At 43.7% G+C, this 13,374-nt stretch overlaps 1 protein-coding gene across 10 annotated transcripts in view; it reads right to left on the reverse strand.

The window, feature by feature from the left end:
• Positions 1 to 13,374, reverse strand: part of tcf12 (transcription factor 12) — an 89,125-nt gene that overhangs the window by 12,460 nt on the left and 63,291 nt on the right. For 8 of the 10 annotated variants that reach the window (XM_010880318.3, XM_010880326.3, XM_010880340.3 and 5 more), the window contains 5 exons: positions 7,585 to 7,687; positions 6,742 to 6,881; positions 6,114 to 6,258; positions 5,932 to 6,002; positions 2,961 to 3,066 (listed from right to left, as the gene is read on the reverse strand). In XM_010880318.3, coding sequence (XP_010878620.2) covers positions 2,961 to 3,066; positions 5,932 to 6,002; positions 6,114 to 6,258; positions 6,742 to 6,881; positions 7,585 to 7,687 — 565 coding nt within the window. Of the gene's footprint in view, positions 1 to 2,960; positions 3,067 to 5,931; positions 6,003 to 6,113; positions 6,259 to 6,741; positions 6,882 to 7,584; positions 7,688 to 12,050; positions 12,292 to 13,374 lie in introns of those variants that run through there. The other 2 variants (XM_013138420.4, XM_010880349.4) reach the window with 2 other exon arrangements.

Below are 13,374 nucleotides of genomic sequence, written 5' to 3' on the forward strand. Positions count from 1 at the left end.
CTTCAAATTACTAATGTATGGCTTGTCTCAGGTTTTCATAGATGGGACATAATAATTTGTAGCTCAAAGCATCCAGACTCTGCAGACATTTTTGAGAGCATATCCTTCCCCAAAACCCTTCAGGATGTGCCCTTGTATCACACACACTGTACTAGAACAGCCCCAGAAAACCTACAGACTAATAGCTGGTCTCAACAGATGAGGAAGCCACAGAAGATTCCAATGGTACAATCCAGAGCTAAAAGACAATGTCTCAAAGTGGGCACTGTAAGCTTGACTCAAATCTTTCTAAATGTCTGAAAAACATGACAAAAGGATTATTGGTACTTTATCCAGTCTAAATTGAATATATAACTTCTTGAATTTTCCATGAGGGCAGATCATCATTTAATTAAAAAAGCTATTTTAATTTTAAAAAATATTGCGCAATTTCTACTTCAAATATCAAAGGGGTGAAAATGTACTCTATTAGTAGAAAAACTTAAATCCTGAAACAACTTTGCTAGTGAAGAAATGCATCTTCAATTATCCCAGTTGCCCTTTCAAGCTATATTAACTTGGGTTTTTATGGAGGCATTCCATTAGACTAATGAAATGCATGCAAACAACATATTTGGATTGGTTATGACTTTTGGGAATGGTTTTGAACAAAGGCAGATGTTCTGGATGTCAAGTATTTGTTTTCCATTTGTAAACTGAAAAAAAAAACTAGATTAAACAGGGCTACGACTGTAAAGAGAAATTATGTGGCACTGATTTGATCACGTACGTTTTTTAAACAAAGCAATTCACATCCAAGTAATAGTTGTTCTTAATTTCGAGGTGATTGAATCTAACGGGTTGTTGGTAATTTACCTTCTCTGTGTACCCATGGTCGATGGGGGGGGGAGCAGCTGTCCATAGATTATGACAGCTGATCATGAGGAGGGCAAACACGGAGACGGCTGTCGCCATCACATCACCACAGACGCAGCACAATTGGCTGCTAGAACACACTAGCTTTCCCTCCCTCAATCCTTTCTGCCAGTGTGTTTTACAACTGAAGAAAGCAGACTTCTTATCACCATCTAGATGCCTCTCTGGCATAAAGCTGCATCAGCTGTCACCACAAGGCAATATCATCAAGCCACAGACTTAGACATTAGGAGACAAGAAGGATTGTCCCACTTGTGATTGGTCAAAAATATATATTATGTAATTATATAAAAATATGAATATACACTGTTCAAGATACACCTTTAAATGACCTATTACTCTGCCAGAAGCAGCTCTGGGCATTCAGCCAATCAGCTACTCCACAGATGGCGCTAAAGAGCAAGCTGTTATAGACTTCTAATAAGATAAGTCAATCAGCGTCATCATGTTGACCACCAAAGAAAGGCTGACCCTTCAAGAAAAAATTGAAATAAAGCAGATGGGACCTAATAATCAGAGATCATCATCAAAGATGCAGCATCAAAGGTCCGACTACAGAGGGAAACAACAATATACTTGTTACGTCTTGAAGACCTGGTATTGAGAAAAGTGTGGGTGTATGGCTGTCCACTTGGAATACTGTCTTTCCCCTGCATTCTGCTGTGTTCATCAGCTAGTGGACAGTGTGCCAAAACAGGCATAAGGCCAGAGATCTCTCTATAAACATCTTTACTCAAGCTAGCCATGTTGGCAAAGCTAAGCAACACAGCTAGCAGAATTTTAACCATGCTATTGTAAAGACAACATGGAAGAGGATAGGAATTAGCGTTTTAATCTAAGCTAATTGAAAGTATCAAATTCTGCTGAGCTTTGAAGCTTGCAATTACTGAACATGATGAAACTGAAGAATAGAACATCCCAGGAGGATTTAGGGAAGGCACATCCAAAACAAACTCCGGACAGTATTCTCACCGTAACTCCATTTATTTTATTCTGAGTTAAGAGAAATCTTTGTTTATTCTGTGGTCCGTTCCGTGAATTTATCCTGTTTGTGTTGCACTGCCGTCATGACTGAACAGCTACTCTCATGTTTCTTGTTTGGCCACCTGTTCTCAGCTACATTTCTGCCAGTTATTCTCCTAAATACGTTTGGGGAGTGGACAATGGACCTAGTTATAAAATTGTCACAAGCTGCCAACGTGTAATCATAGCTAGGCTAACAAGCAAGCTCATATTTATGTTCAAGTTGTATCTACTAATGGGAGCTAGCTACCATTGTTGTCAGGAACAAACACTTGCTGGGCTGTTTTATTGGATAATATCTGAGATGACACAAATTCTCTAATCTCTTTTAGTGTCTAACTCCATAGACGTTTGTGATTACTAGATTACTACTGGTTACAGATTCAAGGCAAGATATTTATTTTTTTGGTCAGATGGCTCGGAGTTGGCGTATTGATACTTTAACATCACATACTACTTCAGTGATTCGTTTTTATTAGACCGTGTGAAAAACAGGGAATTGTAAAAGGCTTTGAAACCCAGTTACTAGAGGATGCATGTCTGTTGAAATAAAAAGAAAACATATACATCAGGAGTTTTCACTGGTTACAGGATTAACATTGAGCTTCAGGGGGCCGTGCGGATGAGTATAATACAACCCAATGAACTAAATCCGCATATTCTTTTTTTTGCAATATATGCTCATAAAATTCTGCAGTAATCATCTGTACCTCCTTTTTCCTTAATTCCATGTATCCCGACTTTTTTGTAAAATAGTACATCAATTGGTTCAGAACATTTAGAAAACACGTAAAGAATAACACTGCAGTACATACAGGGGTTCGAGTAGTGAGAACTACAATACATATCTTATTGGCACCCTGATGTCATGACAATGTTGTATTGTGACGTTCCCAGGCCAAATAAGCACCTCCTCCTACACTGGGACTACATTGGGACTATGTTAGGCTGATATATAATAAGTCCAGCAGATGCCCAGCACGTGTCCTTTCAGGGGGGGGTGTTGGTGGTCATCACTGTACCTGCTGAGACCGCAGAACCTGCTGTGACAGTCAGGGGTGACGGAGATCCAACCGGGGTGGAGGGGTTGGAAGGAAAGCTACTGCTGGTGTGGTCTGGTGAGTAGATCTGTGGAAAGAGAGGGGCAGAGGGAATGAGTGAAAGACAGTGAACATAGGAGGAAAGAAGAAGGATGAGGGAAGATGATGGGAGGTAAACAGAGGGATGGAATAAGGGAAAGAGGGATGAGAGGAGGGAAAGAGAGGGGTGACAGGAGAGAAGGGGGGGGGGTGTCAGTAAGGCAAAACATGCAGCTCTTTAAAATCCCAACCTGTCGTTTCTCCATTCTTTTTTATAGTCTGTTACCACCCTTCAGCCAGCCCACAGACAGAACTGGCTCATCAATTCTGCAGATTTTACAATCGAGGAGCCAATAAAAATGCTCTGAGCATATATATGGGCCTTTAATGGTGAGCAGAGGCTTTAGTTAAACCCCCCCAAAAATAATAAATGTACCACAAACCATTTTCCCTGTGACACCTGAAGGCTACCAAGAGGGAAGTCCCTTCCTCCAACTCTGCTTTGTGAGGCTTTATTTGGATCCAGCCCATTGGCCACAGCATAGATAACAGAGTAGATACACTATTCCAGGAAGGGGTGGGCTGGGGAGGGGTAAAAGCAGTTGAAATCCTTTAAAGCTAAAGTGGACTAAAACCTGCCGTAAATCCCAGTAATATCTTCATAACATGGTGCGATATAACTCCATAAACCCACGGTAGTGCGTGGAGAGATGCAGGGGCCAACGTTACGGTTATTCTGAATGAGCCGGACCATTGCATCTCCCTATTGAAAACCGCTCTCTGTAATTGGCCTCCGCGGTGGAGACCAATTAAACTGGATTTGTAGTGTACTGTCAGATTGAGACAGTTGTCAGTAACCATAGTGTTTCAAGTTTCGACCTTGGTCTTTGTGAAGGGGAATGTAAAGCTTAGGCTGAAGAGGGTTAAGCCATGGCAGTACGAATATCACAAGAGACAGAGGCAGAGAGAGGCAGAGAAACCCCACCCCTTCCTTGATGATGTGTTTCCAAAACACACAGATTACAGTTCTTCAAATTTCTACAGGGATTTCATTTGTTCAGACCAAGGCTGGATTAAAGCAGATGACACATTCCTGATTTTTTTCCTTTAAGATAATATTTTTTTCCACAATAGAAAGTGTCTTGCAGTAAGCCAAGGTATTACAGATTTGATTACTACTAATTAGAGGCCAATAGGATTTCCCACCAGGTCAACATCATATTCAACAAACAGGTAACTGGTTAACTTCAGTAAACACAATGAAATGCTGCTATTAATAATCTTCTCCTAAGCTTGATTGCAAAGCTTTTTAGTTTCAATCAACTTTGGAAAATACAGCAAGGAGGCAATTGCATGTCACTCAATGCACCAGCAGAGATGTTGTTCCCTGGTGACTTAAAATACATGCTTCGACTTTTACATTTCCTTAAATATTTTTTTTTAAGTCAGTGTTAAGTATCTAAACCCTGGCCTGATTCCCTCCGTCCTGTTCAGAAGTAATGACTGTCAAGTGTGATCACCAATGCATGTCGAAAATAAATGGGACTCAAAACGAAATCAGCCCAAATCTTCTGTTTCCAAAGCGGACTGTCTACAGCCGTGACTCCTGACCTTGCAATATACAACAGGCCATTCTTCTTGTCCAGGGCTACTTCTGCTGTATTCAAACTCAAACACGACGCATTTTACCAATAACAAATGAGACTCCGCCTCCTCATTGGTCACGCTCCCTGAGGCAGCGGGGGGCCAATAAGCACAGCCCGTTTAAAAGGGCGGAGAACAAAAGGCCCACAAAAGGCAGCCCGCAGAGTTGAGCCACAGCAGTTAGGACCTCCCCCACTCCCCAACACCCCCCCCCCCCCAACACCCCGCAACTGCACCCCCAACCCCCCACAAATCCCCCCCCCAACCCACGTCCCCGCCCCTCGTCTCAACCCAGCCCAACCGTGTCCATTTCACTGAAGCTTTGTCATGCTAATAGAATTGAGTCTGCGAATACAACAATACTTAATTTGTGATTATCATTCCCCCCCACACACACACTTTCTCTTTCGTGTGCGCGCCACTGAGCCATACCACTTCCCAAATGTAAACCCATTATGCTTTTAGACATCCTACTTGTCTCCCCTTTTACTAGGAATAAAAGCTCTCAGAGGTGATATGTATTAGGCCGGGTAGAAGATTAGTTCTAGGAGCTATTAAAACGAGAAATAGACAGGCAGCCAGGAGGGACAGAAGAGCTCTCTGTGAGGTTGTGTGACTGTTGAAAGCCAGAGTTCTCTAAATGGACAGAGGATTCATCCTACAGTAGAAATGTCAGATGTGCAAGGAGACATGATAGAAAATGGCAAAAACACCAAGTGTTGATTATCCAAACTGGTGGATAATCCATAGGCTTTGGGAGTGTTTTTTTTATATACAATTCCCTTTCTTGTATACTGAGATTAAGTCCACCATGATCCAGGCTTAGGCCCAAAAACAACTGCAAACATCCTCTGGGCTTATTTAATCAGCATTCACTATAGCACTTAATACCCATCGTGACACTGAGGTTGCTTTCTTTACAGACTGAAGAGGACCATTATTATAATGCACCATATCAGTTTAACAGAGGAATGAGACCTATCTTGCATGCATGCAGGGGGAGATGGTAGTGTAGGCAACAACTACAGGAGGCTCACCCAGTGTGGGGTCAAGCTGGAGGGGACGTCCAGATGAGTCCCAACCATCCATGAAAGCCTGACGCTTCAATCAAACGGACATTTAGAGGGAGAGAGCGCCACGATGTGCTCTGCATTGATGGCGCCCACACTTAAATGCCCATGTTCTCGTAACAAACAACCTCTGTGAGTCTGGAAACTTCTTTAAGGATTTTCCATCTCCCCTGAGGAGAAAAGTTGTGTGCTGCACTCACCGAAGCCAACGCTTTCCCAAGTGCATCTCCAGTCTGCTGGCTCCCAGCGGCATTCACGCGATTGGCGGCCACTTCAGAAATAAGGAGAGGACATTTAAAAGAGGGACCCAAGGAAGATAGTTCCTCAAATGCATCTATTGCCTATTAATAAAGGGTATCTGTATGAAACAAGGGAGCATTACCCATGACCCCATCGCTGGTGTTGACGGGCGGGGTGTGTGTTGGGTTAACGAATGGGGAGGAGCTGGCGCTGCTGCGGTGGAAGCTGGACATCGGAGGAAGACTGCCGTTGATGTCTGTTGGAGATACGGAGTGTGGAGGGTAATTCTGAAAGAGAAAGAGGACAAAGCAATATTACTGTGTGGGTGTAAACCTATTCAGCGGAGCCCAGACGGACTGAGGGCTTTGGCTGGGCGGCAGCTGCAGGGTCCCAGTGAGCCACGGCAGACAGACAGATCAAACAGTGACACAGGGGGTCAGCAGTGTCGTACACAGATAATGACCAGACAGCTACATCAGATAGAGAGAGATAACCAGGCCACGGACCACACCAACAGCAGAGAGGGGGCGTGCTCTGCTGGGGCTAAACCAAGATGAATGGCGCTGAATACACATCAGGCACAGTGTTTCCCCTAGCTAGGCTATTTCCATAGGCATGGCGGGCTGCAATATTGTACACCAGAAATATTCAATTACAAACCCATGGCAAATGTTTTCTGAGTATGAGGCGATAGATCTGAAAGGAACCTGTTGGAGAAGTGGTCAACACTGAGACTTCTATGTGCCATTGTCACTGGCAAGGTGGCTTACCAGGCGGTCATGTGAGTGCATGTTGCTGTAGTTCCCCGACTGGGGCATGTGAGATGAAGATCCTCCCAGCATTCCTCCATAGCTGGGCTGGCTGATCCCATTGGAAGAATTCCACAGGTCAGAGGAGTTGTGTGCTCCATCTAAGGACAAACAAACAGAGTTGAGCTGAAATGTATCAGTCCTGATTTCCATCCCTACTCTTCTTAATGACCCATGTAACAAACCCAAGGATCGTTCAACCGGAGGGACATTTTGTATTTTTTTTTTTAGAAGGGAGCAAGTTGTTTTAATGGCTTTAGTTATATGGCCACTGTCCAGTTTAAAAATACTTCAATACGCCTGAACCGCTCCCATAAAACAAACCACAACACACAGCTTGCTTATGAGAGTCTAGAGACCTTTCCACAGGGCGCAGCCCCCCCCACCCTTCTGCGGAGTCTTGTATCACACAAGGGCGTTCTTCTCCCGACCAGTCTGCTTTTAGAACTGTTTTGGACACTGCTAAGATAACACTAAGCCTCCCTTGGCTAACAGAAAGAAAAGCCATCCTTTAAAGCCCTGCAACTCCGATATCAGGATCAGTGAAATACAGTCCACCTGATGAACAGAATGTCTAAATCAAGCTGAACATCTGAAACTGTTTAACGACAGGCAGAATGTAACTACGCAGATAGTAACTGAAGATGAATTTAGATTGTTTGTCCTGAAATCATAGTCCACTGTCCATCAACAAGCAATGAGGAAGAAGAATTTCAGATTGAACGAGCAGAAAATACTTTCTTTTTTGGACTCAGGAGTTGGAAAAATCTATAAAAGAGGATTTCTGAAGTCATCGTCACTCACCAAAGAAAGTGCTCGCAAACATGCTGCTGGGGGGTTTGGGAGAGGTGAAGGAGGGGGAATCTCTGTTGAAGTCTTCTGTGGCGTTGGAAGACGGTGCATACACCTGCCAGAAAAAAAAAACCCAGACATTATTAGCATGAATAACAACACGAGGTGAACAGGCCAGTGTTGTGTTCTTGGGACACGTCCAAGTCATTATCCTCTAAGATGTGGCTTCAACGGTCTCTCCGTGTGGTAGAGAGATAATGACGATGATTAGTCAAGTTATTAGGACGATGTTGAAATGGAACAGTTCTAATCCCACGCCACTCTAGCGGGTGGGTTGATCGCAATCTAAAGGCAGTGCGTAAAATGTTTTAATTAGCCATCATTAAAAGCAAATAAGGACGTTTTCCTAAATTTGTCCCAATTCCTTACAGGATTGTCATTTGTGCTGTTGTATATTGAAGTTATTTAAATGAATTTAGTGGAAGAACTGAGTGGTTTCTTGTGACGGTTGAACAGCCAGTGCTGTGTCAGCAGGGTTCATTTGGAAGGCTCACGGAGGGAGAGCATGGTTATCAAACACTGTTTGCTTTTTAGATTGTCTCAGCTTTTAATGGAACTATAATGACACCGGCACGTACGCTTACAGTAAACACCACGCACCAAAGAAACTGAAATCATATGAAAATCCAATTTGTCCCAGTGCTCGCCTTTATTTTTCAACCTGACTGTCAGCTGGCCAGCGTTAGGAGGAGGGGGACGTGGCACAGGCTTTGCCAGGCTGGGCGGGAGGATCAAAGGGACGTAAGGCCAAACACCAGTGATGTGGTCTCTGACTTCATCCACTCCAGATGGAGGGACATTGAGGGAACTCCCCACGCCACAAAGAGGGCTGACCCTAACACCAGAACCGTCCAGCACACAAATCACAAGCAGAACCACTCGCAGAACGTTTTGCTATCATGACTCCACTATGTCAGATAAAGTTCCAGACTCACGCACCTGCACAAGATACAAACTGAACAAACGTGTAAACACAACATGCCGAAATGTCAGCGATCTCAATGAGTTATATTGTATATATCACTCAATGGAAATACATTAATCAGGCCCTTACTCTATGGACTTCAAATGACGGGGAATAATACAGATATTTATTTGCAAATGTTGTGGTCCAGAGCAATGAGCGAAGTCTGTTAAGTATGTAGGCCAAAGATATTTTTATCTCGCAGAATTGTGTACAAATTCATGCATTAGCTATCATGCTGAAGGATGAGTTGATGGCGGTGGAAGAAGTTGTATTTGGAGATCCTGGGCTGGCGTGCTAAAACCTGGTCTGCAGTTGTGAGTTTGGTTGAACATACTGCCAATTCTCAAAAACAATGTTGGAGGCGGCTTATGGTAGAGACGAATGAAACTGAAATTATCTGGCAATGGCTCTGGTGGACATTTCTGGAGTCAGCATGCCAACTGCACACCCCCGGAATCTTAAGACATCTGTGGCATTGTGTTTTGTGACAAAACTGCACATTTTATAGTGTCCTTTTACTGTCCCCAGCTGCACATGTGGTAATATCATGCTGTTTAATCAGCCTCTTGATATGCCACACCTGTCAGGAGGATGGATTAGCTTGGGAAAGGAAAAAAGCATACTAACAGGGATGTAAACAAATTTCAGAAAAATAGCCAATTGGCGGTGTGTAAAATATCTGGGATCTTTTATTTCTGTTCATAAACCATGGAACCAACACTTAACATGTTGTGTTTATATTTGTGTTCCACGTACATTCCTCAAGCACTCAGTAAGCTTGGAAAAGAGGGGATCTCTTGGGTCCGGTGGCCCACATGTTACCAGAGTTTCCGGACTCCAGTGGTCATCCCAGGTTAGCCTCACACATGAGTCCTGCCTTTGTCCCAGTCTGAGCCTGAATGGGCAGCATATGGTGGCGGATCATGCTAATTGTTCTTTTTACCCTGGGCTAACCAGTCAAGGGATTAATAAGCAACCCCAAACACCAGGCGCCTCATTCCCCCTGCTTCTAGAGGAGGGAGCCCGCCTGGGTCTTCATTTTATCACCACATTAATTAAAGAGGTGTCACTCAGGGTGAAGGCTAGCAGGTCTTGCATCATTGTTGGAATTTGGGTGAGTTTGGCTGTTTTGTTTCTGCGGCTTCTCTACTTTCACTAGAGAATCTTAGGACCCGTAATTATAAAAATCATTAATTCAGGGTTTGTAGTTTATCAACAAGCATACAAAGTTTCCTGTCAGATTGGAGAGAATTGAGACTGTAGGTTCTTGGCAGAGTTCATTGTGAAACTCTAAAATCTCTCTGTGGCTAATATAAGAGGGCTGACAAGTCCCTCCACATCTTCCCACACGTCTCCAGGATGCAGCACCTGTCTTTGATCTCAACCACACACTGCTCAAAACCACACAAAAACACATCACTGTCAACATATGAATACAGCAAATGACGACAGGGAAATAACCTCTTAAATATTAAAGATCACCACCTGAGGAAAATGCAGGGCCCGACAACTAAGAAACTCACAGTGGATGCTAGTGACAGCTGAGTTCCCTGTCTCTGCCCGTCACTATATGGAATCCAACAATGCCTGAGGCCTTTCTTTTCAAGTCCAAATCTAACACACTTAGAGGCAGGCAGTTCAAACACAATGGTCTCTGCTACACAGGCCCACCAAGTCCTGACGAGGCATGTTGAGCTCAGCAGCCTGGTACCTGTCAACTCTTTCACGTGGGACACCTCAAGCCTCAAGCGGTTGATGTTGAAAGCTCAAAAACGCAAGTCTCAAGAAACACCTTTCTAAGACCAAGAGCACTGTGATAAATGAGGAGATATACGTTGTTGTATCTATGGGAATGTTACACTCCGAGACAAAAGTCATACTCCATAAATTTTTTTTGGTGGAAACAGTCATGGATGTCGCTTTGCTCAAATTTCAGGGATATTAGACAGGAAAGACAACACCTTAGAAAAACACCCGCCAAATCCTCTCAAATATTAGAATTCTCTAAAGCTTGGGCTTCTAATTTCTTATGAAACATAAAACGTATGACACTCAAAACAAAGACTCATAGAGCCTCGCCAAGAAATTACACTCACTCTGCATCCAAGTGGGCTTTATTTGTATTCCTCGCTAGCCCAGAGAATACATGAGTTAGCCACTACTTTGAATAATAAAAGTTCAACCCTGACCCACGTCACCCATATGCTCCAAATTGCACCAATCAGCCGGCCTGTAAGACATGCCTGGGAATACTAATATAAAAACATCTAAGTTATGTGTGGTGTTTTAGGAACAAAGGACTTGTCTTTATGGGATATAAGGATCTCTAAAACACAAGCCTGAGCATGCTGACCTTATTACAAGGAATCTCAATGGTATAGAAAGGTTCAACCCAATGGTGTCAAAGCTGGGAATAAGGTGCAATGGTTAGCCAGGCATTGGATGTTGTGGATGGAGGGACGGTGGAGAACAAGTGTCCTCATGTCTAATTCAGGGAGACTCGGCGCCTCCACTCACCGTTACACCTGCCGCACAATTACTGCAGGTATCTGAGGAAACTCAATTCAACTCAGAGGAAGGCAAAACAAAACAACAAGTGTACAAGCCCCAGCACTCGCACACACACTAACACAAATGCACATGCATGCACACAACCAGACACATATATAAAATAAATGATAGCAGAACACAGAAATCAAAGGGTTTGTTTCTGAGCAATCCAGGAATTACATTAGGCTCCCTGTAGAGTCCAGAATGGTGATGTGAATAAAAACAGATGGAATAACAGACCCTTGTGCTCAGAGCTCAATCTACAAACAGGAAAGTCTAACCTCAACAGGCAGCCTATTTTCCTTAATCATTTCCAGACTCCCACTTGCTATTATTTCAACCAAGTCTCAGTGCTGGACCAACCAGCCAGTAAAAATAAATTCACAGCTGAAAAAACGATTTTTCAGTCTCACACTGATTAAGTCTGTCTACGAAGGAGGTGAGAGAGAAAGAAACTAATGTGTTTTACTTCTTTCTAATCAAGCATATCCCCATGTTGAGACTTATGTCTGTTGCCCATAATCTGCCTTATCTCTAATAATGAAGTCGGTCCCGAAGTTTGGTTCTGACAGCAATAATACTGAGCCAATAACTGGTTAGGGCTATAACATGTCAATAACATATTGAGAGAGAAATGAAGTCCTCTAATTGAACTGCTAAGAAAAACAAATGGTGCTGTCACACAGCTGCAACTGAGGGAACAAAAATATCATTTTACAGAAAGAAAAGGCAGGGAAAGAAATGAAGCAGAGAGTGAGGGAGAGAGAGGAGTCGGGAACCATCCTGTGTGCAGCCGGGCAACACAATATAACTCCATACCCGAGGGCCAATTACACATTTAGACACACACACACACACACACACTCACACGCCCTCTCTTTCTCCCGCACACAGAACTCACCGATTTCCCGTTGTAGTAATACATTAAGGAGTTGCTGGCCATTCCAGGGACAGGGTAGGCACAATACATGACAGCTTCAGATGTTCAGCTGATGACTAGAGCAAGTGTACTGTTTCAGAGCACGGCAGCAGCACACACCAGCTTCTCCCTAGACATACATCCAACCAGGGTGGAAAGGACTAATTCTTCCAGTTCTGGCCCTCCACACATGGATCTACTCAGAGGAAACGTATGCAAAGCAGGGCTGAACCATTCGCCGCAGCATTATGGGGGTGGCTGACGGGGAGGGGCTGAAATGGTTCTTCCCTCTAAGCCTCATAAGTGCTGAGGCAAAGAGGAAAGGGGCGAGGGGGAGGGGAAGATTGTGTGTGTGTGTGTGTGTGTGTTGGGGGGGGTTAAATTGAAGGGGTTGGTCATAAAACAAATGCGTGAGTGGGTTTAGAAAGAGGAGAAAAAATGATGAAACTCGCAACCATAAACATTTTGATTTTCTGGAGGAAAGCTGGAACTAAACTTTCAACTATTCTGTTTAGGGCATGTTATCATTAATTTATTTATTCAATAGCAAACAAATTATTGGGTAAATAACTGCATTAAATTTTCTCTCCCATACAGTTTTTAATCCTGCTAATCTGCTGTTTCTATAATAATTGCATTAGTCAGCTAGCGGCGAGGTAAAATAAAGGCTCAGGGTTTCCTCAGCTACACAACCACCTTGACAACAGAACATCCTGTTACAATACCAATTAACAACCAGCAGAGGAGAATGAGAAGGGAGGAATTCAGATACATTCAGATTCTATTTCCTAGTTAGGATAGCCGGAGTAATAAAAACTGACAAGAAACAAGAAAAAAAACTTGTAGAATGTTCTAGAACGTCTTTCTGAGAATGTTTTATGTTTACTGTAAGCTTCCATAGCATGGTTTATGTAACATGTACATCTCCCCTGTTGCGGAGGTGACTGTAAACACAGAGTTGTTAACCACATGCAACAGCTGCAGATGGGCCGGGTCATGACGTCAAACAGGCAACAGGACCGTGGTTATCCATTTCCTAAACCCCCACGGGCCTCAGGCTCAGACGCACACCAACGGCCAGGGGGAAGCAGAGGGGTACAACCAAAACAGACACAGCCATTTCATTTCACTGTCTCGCCGACTGCTCTGCTGTTTCCATGTCGGCCTCCATTGAAGGAGGAGAAAGAGGAGAGGTGGAGGACGAGGGAGGCGAGAGGAGAGACCCGTGTGCCATACAGAGACTAAAGCCCACTCTATCCAGCTTCCCCTGAGCCTTTCATGTCTGTCAGTGGAAGCTTCCTGGACT

The sequence above is a fragment of the Esox lucius genome, chromosome 2 (genome assembly GCF_011004845.1).
Source record: "Esox lucius isolate fEsoLuc1 chromosome 2, fEsoLuc1.pri, whole genome shotgun sequence".
Lineage (NCBI taxonomy): Eukaryota > Metazoa > Chordata > Actinopteri > Esociformes > Esocidae > Esox > Esox lucius.